Source organism: Acartia tonsa, chromosome 10 (genome assembly GCF_053477335.1).
Source record: "Acartia tonsa isolate MP-2025a chromosome 10, ASM5347733v1, whole genome shotgun sequence".
NCBI classification, from domain to species: domain Eukaryota; kingdom Metazoa; phylum Arthropoda; class Copepoda; order Calanoida; family Acartiidae; genus Acartia; species Acartia tonsa.
This window is the reverse complement of record NC_137269.1, coordinates 37,271,216-37,295,206: the sequence shown is the minus strand read 5'-3', so window position 1 is coordinate 37,295,206 and position 23,991 is coordinate 37,271,216. Positions and strand designations below refer to the sequence as shown.

The following is a 23,991-nucleotide window of genomic DNA, read 5'->3' as shown; positions in this document are numbered from 1 at the left end:
TAGTTACGTCATAATCAGTCAGACACTATTACTGTGTTCTATGCCCAAATAATTGAAGATACTTTTATGATTGTTTAAAGTTTTAAAATCTAAAATTTTTATGATCAGGGCGCGGCAGCTGAGCGTCAGCCGTAAATAAGCCTCATATATAAACTTCTATAGAAGATTTGAAGTTTTTTCTTAAAAAAGTGATTGCCATTTTTGTGTCAGGATTAGACTTCCAGCTGATTTTTAAAATTGTAAAAGGTTGATTTCAGGCGGCTGACCCGCAGCTGCCGAGCCCTGATTATTATCATAATGTACCTAAATACCTGTACCTTAGAAAGAATAAAATAAAATATTTATTAGTTACAATTTTTAGTTTTATATCCACGATATCATATTTGTTGATTACAAAACTTTTGGTACTTTTATTGAATTTTTATAAGTTGACAAAGATCGGGCAATCAAAGGGTTGGTTGTCTGTAATGTACTGTACTACGGGTATGAGGTGATGGACCAAGAGTCTGGCCTTGAGTTGACTGTTCAGTCCAGGTGCAACTCACCCACACGACATTAACATTAGTTGACCAAGAACTTCTTGAGTCCAAATTTTTCAACCAATAAATTTAATCTGCATAAGGAATAATTTTGTTTGTAATCATTGGGGATGTATATCTATTTATAGTCAATTGTCTTATATCTTAAAACCCTGGTATTTTGTTAGTTGAAATCCCCTTTGACTTTGTACCTTTAAAGCTAAAAAGGAAATAGTAGCCTTTGTAAATTTCCGTAAAGTTGTGAGTAAGATTCCAGTCAAATGCGCTTATTAGGTCAAACTGTTTTTAAATATGCGTTTTATTATACTATGCGTTTGGTCAACATTAAGAAAAGTTAGACTTAATAAGCGCATTTGACTGGAAGCTTGCTCACAACTTTACGGAATATTGCAAAAGTTTCTATTCCCTTCAATAATTGTAGATTTATTAACTTAATGTTTGTTTATGCTCATTTTAATATAATAATAAATGATAATAAATTTATAACTTTTTTTTATAGATTTTTATAAAGTAAAATTAAGTTTCTCCAGGGAGGTAGGGGACATTGGGGTGTTTTTTACACTAGCCCCCAAGGTCTTTTAAAAACGTTTTCTTAATCTTTGGATTAGTCACCTTGTGGACTTTTATTGAATTTTGATTGGTTGGTTCATTTAGTAAAGTGTCTAAACGTTTCAACCACTAATTGTTATCTACAGAAGGGGTAATTTTGTGTATCATCATTCGGGATGTTAACTTTTGATTTATTTCGTTATTTTTTCCTTGTTTAAAAGATTGCAAATATATCCTATTATATAAAGTAGTAAGCTTTTTTTTGTAGCGAAGGATCTCTCTAACCTTTGAATGGTTATGTTTCCTACTTTACAGTAAAGCTTCATATAGGTCCTTAGATGGTCTTAGGCTATTTTTTACGAAAAAGTCTGGGGGTATGGTTTTAGGCTATTTTTCTGCCCTAGCCGAAAGTAATGCTTATAATAAAGTAACAGGATGTCTGTTTGTCTATGTGTTTGTATGTTTGTACCTAAGGATCTCGCTAACCTTTCAACCGATCAGGTTCTCCTTTAAAGGGTAGTTTCTATTAGGTCCTGGGAAGGTTTATAACTATTTTGGGGGAGGGTACCACCAACCTTCCAGGAGAAATCGTCTCTAGAAAAAAGTCCCCCCCCCAATTTAATTTTTTAAACTAAAATTTGAAATGGGGAAGGGGCACTCCCCCCATAGAAAAATTTACCCCCCAAAATTTTTTTTATTTTTCTTTTCAAATCTAAAATAAGAAATTTGGTTATCTAATTCACCTACCCCCTCCTTAAGTGCCCCTAGAGGCCTAGCCGCTAGTAATGACTATAAAGTAGTTAGGATTTTAGTCTTAATCTTAAAATCCCAATAACTAATAAACGGATCGGGTTGTCTTTTTTAGGCAATCTTCACACAAGTCATATGGTGGTTTTAGGCTATTATATATTTTCAAATTTAAATCCTATGACAGGTGTTTTAGCTATAATTCAGGCCCTTCCAATACATAGCCCCTAGTGGCGTCCCCTCTAGTAGATATTATCAGGGGTTGCTAGTCTAACCAACAATTCTACAAAAAATCACGAAACCTTATGGAGTATCTGGTGATGATATAGTTTGTTTTCTTCATGTAAGTAAAGAGGGGTGGGAAAGAAGGGAAGGAAAAAGGGGAAGGGGGTTGTGGGAAAATTTTCCTTTAGAGTTGTTTGTCAGAATATCATTCCTTTGTCCCTGGATATTAAAATATATCTAGGTTAGGTAAAATTCAGAGATCATAGGGGATAAGACAATGGACGATAAATGATGAACATAACAACAAACCCTACTAAAACTGTAATATCCCCTCCTAAATACAAATTTGCGCACATAGATCTGTGTTTCACAAGATCTCCATAATAGTTATTTCTCGCATCGTATTATAAACAGCTTTCCGCGGATATAGAATGTACAATTATAAGACTAAAACCAGTTTTTTTAGCCCCGAGGTGCCCCGAGCTGTATATAATACGATGCTAGACATAGTTTTTTCGTATGGATGAGAACCGGTTCCTATCCACCGGATTCGAATGAATACGAGAAATAATTTTAAACACAATGAACTTAATATAGGTATCTATATTATAATTTTTTTTTCGAGAGTAACCGTAATTTATAAAATTTTTGGCGTTGCTACAAAAGACCTACTCTACAAAAGACCTACCCCTACAAAAGACCTACTCTACAAAAGACCTACCCCTACATAAAACCTACTCTACAAAATACCTACCCCTACATAAGACCTACTCTACAAAAGACCTACGAATATATATTGTTATATAAACATCAAATTTATTAATAAAGTAATACATAATCAATACATGGCCGCAGCGCTCGGCCCCCTTACCTATAACCTAACCTAACCTTACCTAAATATTGTAAAAAAAAATATTAAAATTTGAAAAAAATCTACCAACCACTTTTTGTAAATCAACGAAATTCTAAAATATAATTAAGTTAATGTACGATAAACATTCATACATTATTACATATAAGTTAGGTTAGGTTAGATTAGAGGCAAGAGGGCCGAGCGCCCGCGGCTAGGCAGGCCAGGGGGCCGAGCTCTGCGGCCATGACCTCCTAGCATTACGATTTTTTGTAGAGTAGGTCTTTTGTAGGCGTTGGTCTTTTGTAGAGTAGGTCTTTTGTAGGCGTTGGTCTTTTGTAGAACCGACGAGTAGGTCTTTTGTAGGGGTAGGTCTTTTGTAGAGTAGGTCTTTTGTAGGGGTAGGTCTTTTGTAGAGTAGGTCTTTTGTAGCAACGCCAAATTTTTGTGTAAAAACATAAGCAAATCTAATTTTAATTATAACGTAAATAACATTTTTCTTTTTTGGGTTAAATTAGGGAAGTTTAAGTAGTTACGTTTTCTTTAAATCTAAAATGTAAAAAAAATTGGGTTGATCAAACTTCTTGGGACATACCCCCTAGAGGCTAGGGGCGAAGCCGCTAGTATCTTAAGATGGTGGTAATCTATAATTTATTTGCAAAAGTTATTTTTTGAAAGCTCATTGATTATGGGATTCTACATAAAAAAATCAGCGGCCTGTCTGAAATAGCAGCTTAAGTACTAACGATTCTGACAAACGGACGATCGGACATTTCGTGTTTTAATAGCTTCGCTTTTAAAAAAAAGGATCTAATCTAAAGAAATAGATTAAAGAATTAAAAGTTTGTAATGAATTAAAAATTATTAGATAAAAGTAAGAAGTAAAAGTAATGTCTGTAAAAATAATTTCGAAAAGACATTTAAACAAGGACAATAATGATCATAATTAGGGTAGCAGTCAAGAGAGAGTGGGGACAATGGGCTGTTTATTACACAAGTCCCCAAAGTTTTATAATAACGTTTTCTTATTTGAAAGCTTAACAACTTTGGGGACTTTAGTAAATTTTGAATGGTTGTTTTATTAAGTTAAGTTATAATCTACATAAACGATAATTTTTTGTATCATCATTTGGGATGTTCATATATTTATCGGCTATTGTCTTATCCCTTTAGATCCCTGGTCAAAAAGTCAGTCCGTTAATAAAAATATTAATAATAAAATCTTAACACTTCTTAATTAGTATGAATTAAACTATATTTGAAACCACTTGTAATTGATATGTGTTTCATTTAATTAAAAACTTTATGAATAGTAATAAAACATTAGGGCCAAGGTTTTAATTCTAGATATTAGAGTGATTAGTAAAAGAGTGGTCAAAAAATAAATCATTAATTATCTTTCTCGTATTCATTCGAATCCGGTGGATAGGAACCAGTTCTCATCCATACGAAAAAACTATGTCTAGCACCGTATCATAACCAGTTTTTTACGAATATAAAATGTACAATCATAAGGTTAAAACCAGTTTTTTTAGCCCGTGCCTTCGGCATCTCGGGGCTAAAAAATTGGTTTTAATCTTATAATTGTACATTTTATATCCGCGGAAAGCCATTTTTAATACGATGCGAGAAATAACTATTCCAGTATGGCTTTGAAACCGATTAATATCCGTTGGATTAGAAATTTCGATTCTCAGTCATACTGAAAAATAATGCATAGCATATTATTGCAGACAATTTCCGCAAAAATATAGATAAAAAATAAAATTAAAACCTGTTTTGTTAGACCGGCCCTCAGGGTTGGCCAAACTGGTCTAATCTTATAATTTTTCTTTTTAATATCCGCGGAAAGCTGTCTATAAAACGATGCGATAAATAACTATATTTTGTCTCATTACAAAGAAGCACTGGTTTTTGGGCTATTAAAGGAATCCTGCAAGAAATACACCGCTCTAACTGCTGAAAGACTGTCACAAGTAGACCCAATGCCCAAAATTTAAAGCCTCCATGTTCGAAGTTATAGGCATTTTGAAATGGCATTATAGGTATATTAAAATTTTGAAAGTTTCCACACGTAATGATAGAAATTTAGAAATTCAAATTTTGGGTATTGGGTCTACTTGCGGCAGCCTTCCAGCAGCAAGCGCGGTGTATTTCTTGCAGGCATCCTTTAATAACTTGCAGAACGGTGGTCTCAAATATTTAAATCTTGATGAAGCATTTTTGTTGTTGTTTTATATATTTATTGGTTGTTGATAATTTGTTGATTTTCATTGTTGAAATTTGAAGCAGCTTAAACTGCCTAATAAAATGACTGTATGCAATACATTTGACCAATGATAGGCCAGTATACATTTATATTGAACAATTGTGAAAAAGTATACTGGCCTATCATTGGTCAGTTGTATTATATGACGTCATTTTTTACTAGCCACTATAAGTTGCTTCTTAAAATTTGAAAAAGTTTTTAGACTATAGGATAGTAAAAAAGTGTTATGTTAGAGAAGACGGACATTTTTTTCAATAAATCATGACGTCAATAGTGTAAAAATAAGGACATGCGGAAAGTGTCATATGTGACGTCATAAAAAAGATGGATAACAGATGTATTTTTATGACGTCACACATCACACTTTCCGCATATCCAAAAATAAGGTTGACAGAAATAAAAAGTAGCGGAGAGGAGAGAGAGAGAGAGAGAGAGAGGGAGAGAGGAAAAGGGAAAGAGAGAGAGAGAGAGAGAAAGGAGAGAGAGAGAGAGAGAGAGAGAGAGAGAGAGAGAGAGAGAGAGAGAGAGAGAGAGAGAGAGAGACAGTGAGAGAGAGAAGGGGAGAGAGAGAGAGAGAGACAGAGAAAGAACGATTATTCAATAAAAATCATGCCCTTATTGAATCACACCTGTATCAGACCAAGTAAGATATAAACTGTGTGCAACTTTGTACAAGGAATCTTTACCAAACCTTACAGATGTTTATCCTTTATAACATCCGAGAAAATCATACCGGTTCTCATCCATACTGAAACATCTTGTATCGTATCGTATTGTAGACAATTTTCTACGAATATCAAAATGAAAATTCATAATATTAATAACAGTTTGGTTATCCGGGACTTCAAGGGCTAACAAAACTGGAATTAAAATTATAATTTATTGTTTTCCCATCCGCGGAAAGTTGTCTATAATACGATGCAATGGATAGCTAATTATGTATAATTATATGTAAGCTTTAACAAGGAAAATACACATTTAATTAATACTTTTCTATTTTAGGCGTGGATTATTGTAGGTAAGATATTAAATTAACAACGAAATTAGTTCAAAAAAAAAAAAATCACGAAACCTATATGTGATTTTCAGCTGTCGTTGGGGGGGGGGGGGGTTGACTATACCTTATTCCAGGGAAATGTTTCACATTATTAAATCCTTATGATAAAGTAAACAGATGTTTGTGTGTGTGTTTGTAATGAAGGATCTCGCTAACCGCTGAACCGATATGGTTCTCCTTTGTAGGGTAGCTTCTCATAGAACCGGGAAAGGTTTATATCTATTTTGGGGAAGGGTACCACCACCTTCCCGTCAGAAATCGCCCCTAAAAAATGAAAACTTTTTACTTTGAAATATGGTGTATCTAACCGTTTGAGAGTGTCCAAACGTTTCAACCACTTATTAATGTTGTTATCCTTGTTATTGAAAAGATGTGGACTGGCGCGAAGGAGTCATAAAATTGTTGGGGGCTACGAGACCGAAATAAACGAATATCCTTGGCAGGTCAGTATTGTGTTAGTCATTGTCTTTAGTATGCCGTGTTCCTATTTTTTAAAAGCGAAGCTTTTCTATAATTAGGATCGGTCCGTCCCTCCGTCCGTAACGAAAAACTCTTTTTGTTGCTTTAGAATTGTCTTATCCATTTCAAACTTTGCATGATGATTCCTATAGGAGTTAGGTACGAGTGAGAGAGCGAAGCATCTCTATAATCGTTACCAGAAAGTCCGTACGTCCATTTTAAACATGTTGTTTTTTTTCACTTTTAACAAAAAAATTTTATTTGATCTAGTTATCCGATTGTTCTGATTTATACTGATTCCTGGGACAACAAAGTACAATATTATAAGCAAAGCAACTCTATAAACAAGTCCTAGAAATGTAAAAATACAGTATTCTTCTGTATTTGAGAAGTTTTGCAACAAAAATACGTTTAATTTTGTCAAAACTTTTAGATTTATATTTTGCACATTCAGTTTTGACACTCTACAAGAATTTATGTTCGTTTGTCCTACCGTTTCAGAGGTTCGTTTTTATAGTTTTTATTTGTATAATGCCAGCTATCTAAATGAATAGGATTTTGACCGATAAATTGATGTACATCCCCAATTATGATATACAAAATTACCCCTTTTGTAGATTACAATAAGTGTTTGAAACGTTTAGACACTCAACTTTATAAACCAACCAATAAAAATTTAATGAGATCCCCCAAAGCTGTTAAGAGACCGTTATTATAAAACTTTGGGGACTAGTGTTATAAATTGCCTATTGTCCCCTCCCTCCCTGGTAGGTTGACAGAGGTCAGTTGGTCTCTGTCTGTAATGCTTCAATCACGTCTCCAAGGGATCTTAAGTGTTTAGGACAATGGGCACGGCGGCGTTATCTCTATAAAATAACAAAAAAAGACATGCAAGTTGAATTGTATTAACTCTTCTCCTTAATTGTGGAGATGCCATAAGCAACTTCAAAAGTTTTTTTTTTTTTTTTTTTTTTTGAGGGGGGGGGGCTTAATGCGTAGGCGATTTTATTTATTTTTTACTGAAAGTATTGGAAAATAATTTTCAGACTTTTTGTAAGTATGTAGACGAGAGGGCAATTATCGAATATTCAATAACAAAAGGGCAACGATTATACCAGGGAAAAGGGAAGGTGATTCTGACAAACAATTCTAAAGGAAGATTTCCCAGGGAGTAAGGGAGGGGACAATGGATCGAATATTCAATTTTTAGGAGTCTCAGACTTTGGGGACTGGCTTAAAGGGAACATGCAAGAATTTAGCAGTTTCTAACCAATCTTGGGGACCAATTATGAATGACGTCACCCAAAATCATGCATAATCTCGCGGCAAACTAGCGCGTCAACAAAAAGATAAACAATAACAAGCAGACAGAATATTTTGATTTTGAAAATTATTTTGTAAATTGAATCATTACATTTTTTATATCTAATTCTTGTTTAATGTTAATTCATTCCGATTAGTGCGTTGTAGAAAGAAATTATATAGAGATTATTAGTTATTATGAGCAAAGCCTTCCTATAATTAGGTCCCGCACATTTGTACGTCCGTAACGGTTAGCTCTTTTGGTTACTTTAGACATGTTAGATGTTTTTTATTGTTTTTTATTTAATGTAAAGGCAAAAGTTTTTTGTCTTTAGCTTAATATTTCTGTAATTAATGGTCCGATTAATTTCAAAATTTTAGGGAAAATTCACGAAGTCCTGAGTTGTTCAAGGTTTGTTTATCATTAAAATCTCAAGATGGTGTTATTTTATTTTTCTGTCCTGGATGCTAGGAGCGCAGCTACCAGTTATCCTAAGATATGTTACTTAAACCTTAAGATCTTTAAAATTAAGATGTACTTATGTTCTCAACTATTTTATTTATGTAGTATGAAATTTTGACGCAAGGTATCTCATTTTTATTTTGTTAAATGAAATAACTTGAGTTAAAAGTTCTGTAGGAAGGTAATTGTTTTAGTAAGTTTCGTAATATAATTATTTAAAGCCTTTTTAGTCTAAGCTTTTTAATAAGTACAATAAAAAAATTTGGATAAAAGATGTTGTAAAAGTAAAATGGTATGTTTCCTTAATTTTCCGAAGTTTAAATAATAACAATTATGGAAATGAATTGTAAACAAGGGTTTTGATCTCTAGAATTAAAGGCTTGTAGTAACGCATCAGTTTAAGGATGGTGCATTTCGAATTAAAAACAATTCAAAAAGTCAAAATCCACTAAAGGTTGCTATATTGCAAATACTTGTTTTATCTGGAAATATCTGGGTTATCAACCTTAAAGGGTCACAACTATAAAATTGAATTAACTACCCATTGTCCCCTCCCTTACTCCCTGAAGATTTCCCCACAACCCCCTTCCCTTTTTTCTCCCCCTCAGTTACATCAATAAACAAGTTATGCTCTAACAAAATATTAAGATTTGCGGCATTTTCAATTGGAATTAATTGGCTGAATTACAGCCCCTTCGCACTATGTTCCAGAGAGTGACAAATAATCGTTTTTAACATTTTGGAAAATACACTTTTAAACAATTGTTTAGTAATATACACAAGTTTTTGGAAATAAAGCCGAAAGAATTAGCTCTTTACTATGAAAAATAAAACTTTTATGTGTTATTATACCAGAGGTATGGAATTAAGTTCCTTTTCATCATTGATAACAACTATTTTTAAGGTCAACTAAACTACATTTCAAATCAGTGTGGACCCTTTATTTTTAAAGCTATTTTTAAGTATTATATATTTTTGGAATCAGTATGTAATAATTTATACGTTTAGCCTGTAAAAGAAGTCAAATCTCCATTTTTTGTTGTAATTGTAGATGGTTTTCTTAGCCTACCCGATTTCTGTAAAATAGACAATTTTCTTCTAATGAAAATTTTACGTTTGGTTCCAGATCTCTTAAGCGCAAAAGAGCGCAAGCAAATCCTCTTACATGGTGATATTAGATGTATGTATAATATCAGAGAACTTTACCCTGTGTATGCGAAAGTATGCGAAGTTTGTTTTTTTAAGCCCTAAAGATACTGGGTCTATCAAAAAATAACAATTTTTTAAGATATAAAAGTAATTTATTTTCTACTTATTTAAAACACATATTCATTTAAACTAAAAGTAAAGAAAAGTTTTAAATAAAGATTATCCCTAAATGTCTAGGCTCGTATCTGAACCATTTTACCTTTTTATTGGGAGGGGGGGGGGGGGGGGGAGAATGCCCTACTTATATCTACATCTGAACCCATTAAAGCTAGAAGTTTAAAAATTTTAATGTCGTTTCCTAGTTCAAATATATATTCTTATTTAATTTGTTAGCATTATTTACTCCCTTCACCCTTTTATAAAGCAACCTTTTTCCAAAGGTGCTTTCATACTTATTAAAAAAAAACCAAGTAGAATTTGTATTGTTTAAGATAGAAAATGCTTCCTTTCAAGTAAATTGAAAATAATGAAAGTCTTATATATCAGAGATTTATAGGGATTAGACAATGGGCGGGAAATTAATGTACATTCCCAATGCTAATACACAAAATTACCCCTTCTATAAATTACAATTAGTGATTGAAACGTTTGGACACTCAACTAATAAACCAACCAATCAAAATTCAATAAAAGTCCAGCAAATTGTTATGCCTACAAATAAGAAAACGCTATTTGGTGAATTTGGGGACAATTATAATAAACAGCCCATTGTCCCCTCATCTGTATGTTAACTTTAGATTAGAAATCTCCAAATATAAATTTCGGCGGTGGCGGTCTGTGAGAAAACGGCGGCAGATTTTCATATGATTTCAGTAGGTCATACATACTTGTTAGAAAAGCTTATGTTTAAAATTGCGGTCTCAAGAGCTGTTTTAAGATTTCTGAAGGATCAGGACCTGCAGGATCATACCTGGACCCTGAAATTGACTTAAACACTTAAATTTGATATTGGTATGTACTAGTATAGGATATTTTAGTATTTGGTAACTTAAAATGCTTAGTTTAAGGCAAACAAAATATTTTTGCTCTTTACCTGTATGACCCTGCCAGGTTTGCTGGCATCCTGTGGCAGCCAGAATGGAGATATTTAAAATTTCGCCATTATATTAATAGATATATGGATTAAGATATATAAGTTTTCCGGAATTTTAAAGTTAGGGGAAGATTTGAAATCTGCATCAAATTTTGAGGAATTTTTATAAAATTCGTTTTTTCTATAATTCTTTATCTAAAAGCGGAAATGCAATTAAAGTTAATTAATTTTGGCATCTGTGATTGGTGGATTTTAAAAATCTGCGCTCTGATTGGATGGCGTACATCATTCAACCAATTAGAGCGCAGGTAGTTTAAAATCCACCTATCCTATTGGTCAAAATTAATTAACTTAAAATGCATTTCCGCTTTTAGATAAAGAATTATACAAAAAACGAATTTTATAAAAAATCCTTAAAATTTGATGCAGATTTCAAATCTCCCCCTAACATTAAAATTCCGGAAAACTTATATATCTTAATATGGATACTTATTGCTATAAATAAAAATTTCATCAAAATTTTAAAATATACACTCTCTATGATTTTTTGTCATTTTTTGGCTTTTCTGGAACACGGTGCTTCGATTATACTCCTAGTTATACTTGGTTGTAAGACTTGTGTTTCAGTCATCCTTGTTTTATCGTTCTATTGCTTCTTGTATCAATAAAGCATGTTACAACATGTAACAACTTGACAGCATTCATATAAATTCATAAAATATAGAGCCATAACTCTCCATAATATATCAAATGACAAAACGTCATTTGAAGAACTATAGATTAATTTGCATTTTTCATTATTATTAAAAATTTTATTGAAAATTTTAAATTTGATTTTTATATACAACTTTTAAAATAAACAAAAAAAAAAGTATGCAAAACAATTGTTGAAAATTGAATAATCTGATTGGCAAGTATTACTTTTGAATATCTAAGACGATAATATTTATAAGTTTTACAAATGTTAGAGAGCGCCTAGTGATATAATTTGTAACTAAAATAATAGTTTTAATTTAACCCTTCACAGACGATATTAGATGAAATATTAATTGCTTAGTACTAAACTTATTATCTCTCGGGATAGTTGAATATTTTCTATAATTAGGGTATGTCCGTCCGTCAGTCTGTCCGTAACAGATAGCTCTTTTAATTTAGACATGTTATCACATGCGATGTCTACGTTATTATCAGGCAAATTAGTCCAATAACATTATTTTACCAACATGTCAAAATGTTAGAATCATCTTTCTCTAGATCTGTTATACCAACAACGAAATAATTTTTTTAAAAATCACAAAACCTATAACTGATTTTCATCTGTCGTTGGGGGCAACAAATAGTAGAATTGACGACCTTTTTATCTGCCCTCCAAATATTATTTTAGACTTTTCGCGTGTTGGCTATACCTTATTCTTGTATTATAATCCTTATACTAAAGTAACAGGATGTTTGTCTGTCTGTGTGTACCGAAGGATCTCGCTAACCGCTGAACCGATCGGGTTCTCCTTAACAGGGTAGCTTCTCATAAGTCCCGGGAAGGTTTATAACTATTTTGGGGGAGGGTACCACCACCCTCCCAAGAGAAATTACAAAAAAATCAAAAAAAAATTTAATTTAGGGGAGACTTCAACGTCAAATAAGGTGGTATCGTACATAAAAAATTAACTTTAACAAACAACAACATTTAAAGTGCCACTAGAGGCCTCTAGGGGCGTAGCCGCTAGTCCTTATAATAAAGTAAAAGGATGTTTGGCTGTCTGTACCAAAGAATCTTGCTAACCGCTGAACCCATCAGGTTCTCCTTAACAGGGTAGCTTCTCATATGTCCCGGGAAAGTTTATAACTATTTTGGGGAGGGTACCACCACCCTCCAAAGAGAAATCGCCCATAGAAAAAAATTACTACCCCCTCCCCCCAATTAAAAAAAAACTAAAATAAAAAATGGGGTTTGGGTGTGGGTCGCTCCCCCTCCCCCCTAAAAAAATTTCTATTTTTACTTTTAAAAAAACTAAATTAAAAAAATAGGTTAGGGGATTCAACTTCCCCCTCCTCAAGTGCCCCTAGAGGCCTCTAGGGGGCGTAGCTGCTAGTTAAATTATAATTAAAAAACACAAATACTTCTAGAAAAATCGCACAACTAAAATAATTATTTCCAAAAAATGGTTTAAAATTAAGGATAATCTTAATACGATTATTTGCTTATCAATAAATTAAAATTTTGTAATATTTTAAATTGTTTAAGTACGTCAGGCCAATTATTGGTTTTGAAGAATATTTTTAAAAGCAAGGATGACAACATCCACGAAAGCGAAGCTTTAAAATCAGAAGAAAGGACAAACGATCAATAACCCTTGTAGAGTGTCGGAACTTAATAAGCAGAGCATTAATTTGTAAATTTAAACAAAACTGTACATAAATTTATTGCAAAATTGTGTAAAGGACATAATTTTATTTTTTACTCTTTAGTAACGATTATATTGTTTCTAAGCTTTCTAAATTGTACCTTACTATTACAGGAATCCTCATGCAAAGTTTGAAATCGATAGATTGATTATAACATGTCTCAATTAATTATAAGAGCTATCCGTTGCAGACGTACATACGGACGGACGGACGGACGGAATGCCACTAATTAAAGAAAAGAATAGCTTTTAAAAATCAGCTTCGATGACTAACAACAGTCTCTCTGTTCTTTTTATTAGCAAAGCTACTCTACAAGTCTGTCTGTCTGCACTTTGGTGACTTGTGTGAAATAACCACCCCATTGTGCCCTCCCTCCCGGGTCTTTCTTAAATTTTTAAAAGTAAAAATAACTTTAAATAACTAAACTGTAAAGTGCCTATAAAAAATACATTGAATTATCCAATGGTAGCAGGGCGTCCAAGCTTTTTTTTTTGGGGGGGATAAAAAATTTTAGGGGGGGGGTAATTCGTGTTTGGGGGGGGTAAAATGGCGCGCGAAGCGCGCCGAAATTTTTTTTACCCCCCCCAAAATTTTTACCCCGGGGGTAAAATTTGATTGGGGGGGGTAATTACCCCCCCTAAAGTCTGTTGGGGGGGGGTAAATACTCCCCCCAAATCTGTTGGGGGGGGTAATTACCCCCCCCAAACTAATTTACCCCGGGGGTAAAATTTTTGGAGGGGGTAATTTAATTATGTAAAAAAAGCACCTACCTAATCTATTAAGTTAATAAGTACTATCCTATAACATAAAGTAGTAAGTAAGGTTTATTTGACTATAGCTTCAGATTTCATTACTTTTAATACTGAGTTCTCCTTTTTAGGAAAGCTTCACATAGATCCCATGATGTTTCCACACTATTATAGGTCAATCCTTTGAGTGGTTTTAGGCTATTTTTCTCCTCCCTTTTTACCCTTTAGAAAACACGAGTTCTTAGATGCTAAGGGCGCCACTACTATTCAAATATATAGTAGTATCTCATTCTTTAGAACATAAAAATACAATAATTAACTCACTAACCAATGAACCAATATGATTATACTTTAAAGTGAAGCGTCTTATAGGTCCTGGTAAGTTTTATAACTAGTTTTGAGACACCCTGACATCCTCCCAAAAGAAATCGCCTATAGAAATTCTTTTTCATTATTTAATGAAATATTTAATTTAGTTAGGTATCTATTTTATGGAATCTTCAGTGCTTTACAATTACATCATAGATCCCCGGGATGGTTTTAGCCCTTATAAAGGCCCAAGCAAATAAAACATGATCAAACTATTAAATTTTTTGTTATCATGGTCTTCAAGATCTGATTTAATTGAAACATTAGGATATACTTTTCATTAACTATTAGGAGACCAAACGAGGAACATAAAATATATTACACCTCAAGGCTCGAGTCACACTATGACTTTTTTTAGGGGGGGGGGGCGGGGATTACTCCCTCCCCCCCCAAAAAAAAATTTTCAGTAAAATTTTTTTTTAAGAACATTCAATTTGGGGGTGGTAAATACCCCCCCCAAAAAAATTTTTTTAAAGAACATTTATTTTGGGGGGGGTAATTACCCCCCACAAAATCGTTCGGGGGGGGTAAATACCCCCCCAAAATCGTTGGGGGTGCCTACAGCACCCACAAGGTAGGGGTAATTTTTTTTTGGGGAGGGTATTGTTCAAAAAATTTTGGGGGTGCCTACGGCACCCCCAAAATCGTTTGGGGGTGCCAAATGGCCCATTACCCCCCCCCTTAGACGCCTATGAATGGTAGTCCAGTATACATTTAAATTGACCAATGGAAGGCCAGTATACATTTGAGTTGACCAATTGTAGGCCAGAATGACGTCATTATTTACAGGCATCATAAAAAGCTTCAAATTTTAGGTTGGATTAGTAAGAAAGACCTCAAAATTCAGCTATTGCGGAGGCTCCATTATTGGGGACAGGTAACCAACATCCCCCCCCCCCCCCGTGTGCTTGGGACCCTGGCTCAACAAGTTGCACATGCACATATATTAAAGTAATATATATCAAGCGATAATAGTATATGTAACCATCACCCCTTTTCAATGACCTTCTACCGGAAGGAAAGCTTCAAACAGCTGAATTAGAAAGCAAAGTTTAATGCAATTATTTTTCGTCTGCAAACTTTAAGGTCATTGAAAAAGTTAAACATCAATACTATAATCTATTGCGCTTACGCAGGGATCAGTGATAGGTTCGCATCTCGGCGTAACACAGCGTAATAACTAAAGACGTAAAAATTTTCCTGCTGCTGCTATGTCCGGTGAAGGACATTAATAGTTTGAGTAGGGGGGGGGGGGGCGGGGGAGATTTCTTGGCGCAGCTCAGTACAATGCACAGTTAGGACTTCCAGGCAAAGTTTGTGCAATAAAAAAGTTGTCTGTCTGATGGGTTGGGTGTTAATTAACCTGATGCCCCGTGTGTTTGGACAGAAAAGGAGAGATTAGGCTCCCCTTAGTTATCTTGGGTTTTTGGACCTGACATTAGAGTGTCATGAACTGCAGCCTCGTCCGAATGCAGCTTATACTAATAACGAAATTAATTCGGAAAAAAATCACGAAACTTATACGTCTTTTTCAGCTGTCGTTGGGGGGCAACACATCGTAAAATTGACGACCTCTCCATTTGCCCCCCAAATATTATTTTAGATTTTTTTCGCTTGTTGGTTATACCTTATTCCTGGTCCGAATGAGGTAATAGGTATAATAGTGGATAGCTTCTGCGATATACAGTGGATAGACATACAGACGTATTACTCAACAGTATAGATAACCTTCGCTTCTAAGACCAAAACACAAACTATGTATTTAAAAAGTGTATTTTAATAATTGGTCAATTTAATCATACAACAAATACATTAAAGTTCATTTTCACAGTAAATAAAATTTAAATATTTTTAATTTATGGATCATATGCAGTTCATGGTAAAATGTTCCTGGGAACGATTATCTCCACAAATCTAAAATCATTAAACGGCTAAATATATATATTTTGTCAAGAGCCATTAATCAATACTGCACACTTATCTCACAGCGGACATAAATGCGCGATGAAGACTTTTTTTTGTGTGTGTTTTTTTCAGTCTAGCTTTCTTTGTGCATTTTTGGATCTTGGTTATTCCAGAATATTTATGGGCCTTCCTTCTTATAACACTTGTATAGGCGGGCATAACATGTACATATATTCAGCCGTTTTGCAGCTAGAAGTCTTAAATGTTCAGATACTTGGAGATGTTCGATCCCAGGAACATTCTACATTCTAAAGGGATAAGACAATAGCCGATAAATTGAAGTACATACCCAATGATAATACACAAAATTAAAGCGAAGCTTTTCTATAATTACGGTCAGTTCGTCCGCCCGTAACGGTTAGCTCTATTCGTTAATTTAAACAGGTTTGACTTGTCCTATCAAGCCTATAACAGTTAGGTACGACTTAGAAAGCGCAGCAACTTGATAATACGTTGCCAAAAAGTCCGTACATCCATTTCACACATGCTGATTTTTTTTTACTTTTTTGACAACAAATTTTGTATGTTAAATTATCTGATCCATCTGATTTTTGGAATACTGATTCCTACCACAACAAGGTACAATGTTATAAGCGAAGCATCTCTATAATCAGTCCTAAAAATGTAAGTATGTCCTTAAACAGTAACCTCTTTTTAAGCAGTTTTGCAACAAATTTACTTACAATTTTAAAAAGACTTATTAATATTCTGCTTATTCAGTTACGACAGTGTTAATGTTTGTTTGTCATTCCATTTCAGAGCTTTGCTTTTATGAAAATTGTTATCCTTGTTTTTAAATATTTTAGATGGATTTTAACTGCAGCACATTGTTTAATTGGCAAGACAACAAAAATGATTGAGGTATGTTATTTCTTTGGAATGTGTCATGTGTGACGTCATTGACATATGTCTAAAAGGGAAGGATGAGAGGAGAAGTTGGAAAGGAAACCCTGAAAAAATGGCTAATAGACGTATTTCTATGACGTCAAACATGACACTTTCCGCTATACCCATTCAGGGACCAATGGTTTATTATTACTTGGATCTTACACCATTGTCTATTAAGATGAAACTTGTAGCTGGCTAAAATAACGACACTCCCCTATCAAACTCCTTTCTCTATCCCCTCCCCACTAACTGGATAAACTAATTGACCAATAAGTAATGTCCATGTTAGCAACCTAAATTGACGACAATTTTTACCGTGTCATAATATCCACGTATTTTCTATATCCATTCTATTCTATTCTTCTTTAAGAACCAGATGAAACAAGGATGACAACATCCGTAAAAGCGACAAAATAGACAAACGAACATAAACAAAGATAGATTAATAACTCATTTTATGTCCATCTTTATTTAGAATTTTGATTCAATGCGTCATCCGTGTCGAAGCCTCAAATTTTAACTTTAAAGAATTAAAAAAGGGATTGTCATTTTTGGGTCAGGTTTAGACTTACAGCTGTTTTTTAAATTGTTAATGGTCGATTTCCCTTGAAGTGTCTAACCGTTTCAATCACTAATGTAATCTACAGAAGGGGTAATTTTGTGATTTAACATTGGGGATGTAAATCAATTTATCGGCCATTGTCTTATCACTTTAGATCTCTGAAAATGTTTGTACAGAAATTATTTATTATGTAAAAATTAAGATGATCACTTCATATTAAATATTTTATTTTATTCTTAAGTAATTAGAATGATGTCAAATGTCTTTAAAAGTTTGAATTAACTGCAAGAATGAATTTTTCAATTAGAAGCGCAGCTGTAAATTAACAATAAATGTAATAAGTAACCTTACAACTACCTTTTTTGTCTGCTAGTAGATTGTTTTCTAATCTTTTGTAGCGACTTGGCTGTGTTAATATTTACGATGCTATTGACTGATATATTTAAAGTCCCAACTGAAAGTCGGCACAGGGTCCATAGGGTGGGGACTTACAATTACTTAACCCCTTCCCCCTTTATACTTTTTCTTTTGAGGTTGATGGGAGGGGGGGGGGGGGGGTGAAGACTCTACAGAGTGTCCGAAAAAATGAGCCATGTGACGTCACTAGATCATCTCTTTTTAAGGGGTTTCCTTTAACACGTCTCCTCTCGTCTCTCTCTTTTATGACGTCACATGTGTAAATTTTTGGCACACTTTGTCGAGTCTTAGGGGGAGTATTTTTAAGATTTGTCCAGGGGTTGGCGAGATCTTTTGGTACAGACAATAAACACACAGACAGACATTCTGCCACTTGTATGTAATGTTGATAAATCGCAAGAAAGATCAACATTTGTCCAGGGCAGGTTTTAAGCTATTTGGAAAAAGTACAAAACGAAACACTCTTATAGAGTAGATACGCTACAAAAATATAAAAGATTTGCAGTTAAAACTAATATGCTAAAATATTTTACACCCACCTGTTTTAATAATAATTTCAGGGATCTAAAGGGATAAGACCATGGCCGATGTATTCATGTACATTGTATATCTTTAATGAAGATACACAAAATTTCCTTTTTTGTAGATTAAAATTATTGGTTGAAACGTTTGGACATCAAACTTAATGAACAAACCAATTCAATAAAAGTCCCCAAAGTTGTTATGCCAACGAATAAGAAAATATTATTATAAAACTTTAGGGACTAGTGTAATAAACAGCCTAATGTCCCCTTCCTCTCTGAATATTTAATATTCGCAGCCGCAGTCGTATTTAGTCAATCTTTTTTGGCAACTGCGGCCAACTAGCAGCTGTCAGTAAGTCAACATTTCGAATTGTCTAAAACGACCAAGCTAATATTCTACAAGAGATGTGTTCCGCAAAACCGCATTTTTAGGTCAAGCCGCAGAATTACTAACCAACTACCGACAATTCAAAATTTGTCTGCAGAGGGTTTTATCTATCTAATTCGCAGCCGCGTTTGGGCCTCTATTTCAAAAGACCAATTTGCGGCTGCCGAATTATGTAGTGTATTAATAATTTTAATTTTAGGTAATCTTAGGTGATCATAACCAAGCTTTTAATTCAGAAACAGAATCGTAAGTAGGATTATCATTATTTGGTTTTTAGATGCGTCATCTGTATAAGTGTCATTTTTTTTAGGGATCTAAAGGGATAAGACAATGTACGATAAATTGATGTTTATCTCCAATGATTATACACAAAATTACCACTGCTGTAGATTACAATTAGTGGCGGAAACGTTTGAACCAACCAATAAAAATTTATTAAAGTCCCCAAAGTAGGCTTATCATTATTTGGTTTTTAGATGCGTCATCTGTATAAGTGTCATTTTTTAGGGATCTAAAGGGATAAGACAATGGACGATAAATTGATGTACCTCCCTAATGATGATACACAAAATTACCACTTCTGTAGATTAAAATTAGTGGTGGTAACGTTTGGACACTCAAATTATTGAACCAACAAATAAAAATTTATTAAAGTCCCTAAAGTATGCTTATCGTTATTAACAATAATTCTTGTAGAGTGTATGAACTTAATAAACAGAACAGAAAAGTATAAATCATACCTAAATGTTATAGGAATCAGCACGCAAAGTTTTAAGTCTATAGGACAATACTAACGTTTCTAAATTAACGAAAAGAGCTACGGACGTAAGAACCGATTGACCCTATTTTTAGAAAAGCTTTGCTTTAAAACAAGTTCGCAAGATACCATAGATGCATAGCTGCAAATAATATTATTAAGAGAAATAATGGGTCAAATTGAAGCAGAAAAAAAATAGTAAGATGCAAAATATTTCTGCATGGCCTAGCAGAAAATTGTGTATTTTTTGTAATTTTTTGATATACATATTTATAGATTAACTTATTGTGAAGATATTTGTGCTTGTTATATTATTGCAGCTTATAGTGCCATGATGCCATACAATACAAATAACCAATAATAGGCCAGTATTCACCTTAATTGACCAATGGTAAAATGTATTTTTGCCTATAATTGATTATTTGTATTGTATAATGTCATTTCTATTAGGCACTATAAGTTGCTTCGGCCATATCCTTAAGGTTTCCTTAGCCTTACCTAGATAAAAAGTAATATGTAAGAGTTAGGAAACCTAAGCTCCTATGCTAGACTAAGAAATTCAATTAGATTTAACAAATTTAACTAGAAAACAAAGATGACAACAACCATAAGCGAAGCACATAATCAATTATGAAATAGACAAACGGATAGAGTGAGTTATAAAGAAAATTAAATGTTATCATAATATGCAAAAACTTAAAATCACAAAACCTTAATTAAGGTTTATGTCTGAAAGTTTTTAAAAGAAAAGCAGCTTAAAACTGCGTAAAAGCAATCAGACTTCCATAGATTTTTTACACCTAATTTTGGGCCATAAAGAAAGATATAATGGCAAGAAGTTTTAGCCGTGTATCTTTTGTAGGAGCCGAGAAAATATGTAAAAAGTAAAAGCGGCTTAAAAGTTGTCCGACTGCTATGGATGTTTTATACTTAATTATGCTCCATATTAATGGGAATGTTGACAAGAAGTTTTTTCTATCTTCTATCTTTTACAGAAACCAAGAAAATCAGTTTTGAAAAATAAAGCGGCTAAAAAGCTGGTTAAAAGCAGTCCGACCGCTATTGATCTTTTATACTTAATCATGCTCAATATTGATGGGAATGCTGACAAGAAGTTTCAGCCTTGTTTTTTTTTAGGAGCTGGAAAAAACACGTTTCCCCCAAAACGTTTCAGACGGACAAACAAAATATAGAGTAGCTTCGCTACTAAAAATGCAGATTAATGCAAATAGCCTATATCATAGACGTCCAAGGGTTGCGGTAAAGGAGTGTTTACCCCTTTAGACTTTGAAATATCTTAGGGAGGTCAGGGGGCGGAAAAGATCATAAAAATAGCTTAAAACCATTCAAAGACATTTATAAAGCTTCCCTGTTAAGTACAACCCATTTAGATCAGCATTTTCTAAGATCTTTAGCTTCAGACAAAAATTCTTACATTTTTAATAATGCGCTCCGATTATTAAGAGGCTCTATATTCGATGGGAATATAACAAACCTAAAACCAAACCAAGGTCAGTTGAATTTGAGTTGCCGATTGTGTACGCAGTTTCCTCATCCTATTACAATATTCACTACTAGCTAAAAAAAATTCAAACCTCCACCAAAAAATCCAAATGTTGATGTATAAACGATTTGTACATTATACATTCAAAATTTTAATTTTTCAAATTTTGATTTTTTTTAAGTTTGAAGCTTTTTTAGCTAGTAGTAAATTTTGAGATAGGACGAGGAAACACCCAGGAAACATTGTACACAATCGGCAACTCAAATTCAGCTGACCCAAACCAAGCTTATTTAGGGAGGTCAGGGATATTGAACTGTAAAATAAAAAAAATGATTTAGCTTGGAGACTTTAGGTTAGGTTAAATAATTATTGATAAGTTGGTTTAAAGTCAATGTTTAACATTTAAACTTTTCAATCAATAATTTTTATCGACTTAAGTGATATTTTGTTTACCATAATTGTGGATGTAGATTAAATCATCCCTAAGGTTCCTAAGAACAATTAGTATTGGGAGGGTTGTCCCCAATTGTGCTTCTTATGAAGAGTTATTTTCAATTTTAGCCCTTCTTAACATTCTATCGGCTACAAGAGAGGTTTATTTATTACACATGGGGAAGAATGGGGGGATCACACCTAATTTCTTCCAGTTGTTCAATTATAAGAATTGCAAGTCCCTCAATATATTTTCGTCTACTTATATAAAATAATTGTTTAATCTCATACTGTGATGATGAATATTTCAGTAATTATAATAATTAAAAAATCCCTTATTGTACTTTTAATTATTTGTTTTGAGATTATTAAAAAAAATTTCTTAAACTATTCAAAATTAAAAAACACAGTTTAAAATTTAGTCATAATGATATATTTTACGTAAATTTATGTCATAACTTAATGACAAGTTTAAAAGTATGAAAGACTAGCGGATTAATTTTAAACTAAAATCTTGGATGTCTGTTTTTTTGTTCTCACCGAAGAGAGAATGAGAGTTATCGAGATTTAAAATGGGTTGAGGGGAGAGTTTTAAAGGGAGAGAGAGTGATTAACAGCCAGAAAGGGGAGAAAAGGGAAAGTTTTAGAGAGAGAGAGAGAGAGAGAGAGAGAGATAGAGAGTGGTGATTAAAGGGACTGTGAACGTAAATTTTTCTCATCTTAATATCAAACCTTAACATTATCTCATTCATAATATCTCACAGATAGAGCAAAACGCGCTTTTGTTTGCTTAAAAAACGGCTTTTTCCGACGATTTTTATAAGGTAATGGGAAAGGAAGAAATTTTCCGTATTATATAAAATGTGCATTAAATTGCTTTTTTCTCCCATTATAGCTAAAATTAAACTTTTTCACATAGTTCTTGACTTTTCCTAACGGTTAAGCTGACTTTTAACATAATCCTTGCTTTAAACCAATGTTTAGTTACTTAGAAATTGATAAAATAAGCAATATTTTTTATTGAAAACCAAATACAATAACAAAGCCATAAACAGGTTTTTTTATTAGTATCCAATTAACTTTAGATGGCCCATCTCTCGCCCACCTTTAATTACAAATTTGTAAATAATAAAGACGCAATATTTCTTTATAAACAGTCTGATAAAAGTGTAAACTAATTCTTGAAAGTGGGTTATTTATTGTCCAACACAATAAAAAAGGATATTATTATTTTAAATAACCTATGAGATTCAACCCTTTGTAGACAGTGAGGTATTTTTTTGTCATTAATACGAATTTAAAATAGGTCTTTATTACCTAATTACTACGTTATAAAAAAACTAATTGGCAATTTTATATCACTAGAGTTGGCTCAATATAACTATCTCCCTATTGGCTAGTTTTCTATATGCATATTTATTTCTCAATAAATCTATTTTCCTCACCCGGCATTACTATTTAAACGGAAGTAAATATTTAATAATTTAAATGATCTTAAAAAGATCTTTTAAATTATATTTTTTTCTTTACATTACCATCACCAAAGGGTTTATTATATGATTACAATTTTAGTTCAATATTTGAACACACAAAGTGTTGCCACAATCGAATTCTTTTAAAACAGAGTTTTCTTGAATTTATTATATCATAAATTTAAATTTTCTTTTTTATGATTAGAAATTAAATACTTCATTATAATGTAAATAGCAACATGAAATGAAAAAAATGAATTTGTTTTTAATAAAGTAAAATAATGGGTCTTATCGTTCTGGGCAATATGGAGCAATATGAGTTTTCAACGAAAAGTCTTTGGAAAACTTGAGCTCGTTTATAGACATTTATTTCCTATATAGATCTGACATGGATCTTGAAGCAATTAAACAGGCCGTTTTGTACAGGTTAAAAATTGGAAGATTTCATTAAATAAAAGTTATCGCAAATATACTTAGTAAATAAAATAAATCCTTAACAGTAAGTAAATTGTTTCAACTATGTATGACAAGTTAAATATCCCTACAAACATTATAAGAAACAAAATCGTTCAGATTTTCCCTGTTTTTTCCTTTTTCCCTCCCAAAATACCATAAAATCAAGGCATTTTTCCTGGATATTTTTGTAAATAGGACGTTTTTGGTTGATCAGCGTAGTGAAAGGTGCTTAGAAAATGTTAAGATTTGATAAACAGATGAGAAATTTTTACGTTCACACTCCCTTTATGATGAAAAATAGGGTGACCAGAAAAAAAATGCCATTTCAAAAAATTGACGCGTATTATATGCCATGTTGGAAGGGTGACGCTGTTTTCGCGCTTTAAGAAAATGTATCTTTATA

At 33.0% G+C, this 23,991-nt stretch overlaps 1 protein-coding gene across 1 annotated transcript in view; it reads left to right on the top strand.

Annotated features, from left to right (window-relative positions):
* The first annotated feature begins 6,361 nt into the window (after window positions 1–6,361).
* The window catches only part of LOC145330572 (trypsin-1-like), a 29,091-nt gene continuing 11,461 nt past the window's right edge, over window positions 6,362–23,991 (top strand). Inside the window, exons 1-4 of the mRNA XM_080175191.1 lie at window positions 6,362–6,679; window positions 15,039–15,100; window positions 16,995–17,049; window positions 19,167–19,213. Coding sequence (XP_080031317.1) covers window positions 6,581–6,679; window positions 15,039–15,100; window positions 16,995–17,049; window positions 19,167–19,213 — 263 coding nt within the window. The 5' untranslated portion in view covers window positions 6,362–6,580. The remainder of the gene's footprint in view (window positions 6,680–15,038; window positions 15,101–16,994; window positions 17,050–19,166; window positions 19,214–23,991) is intronic.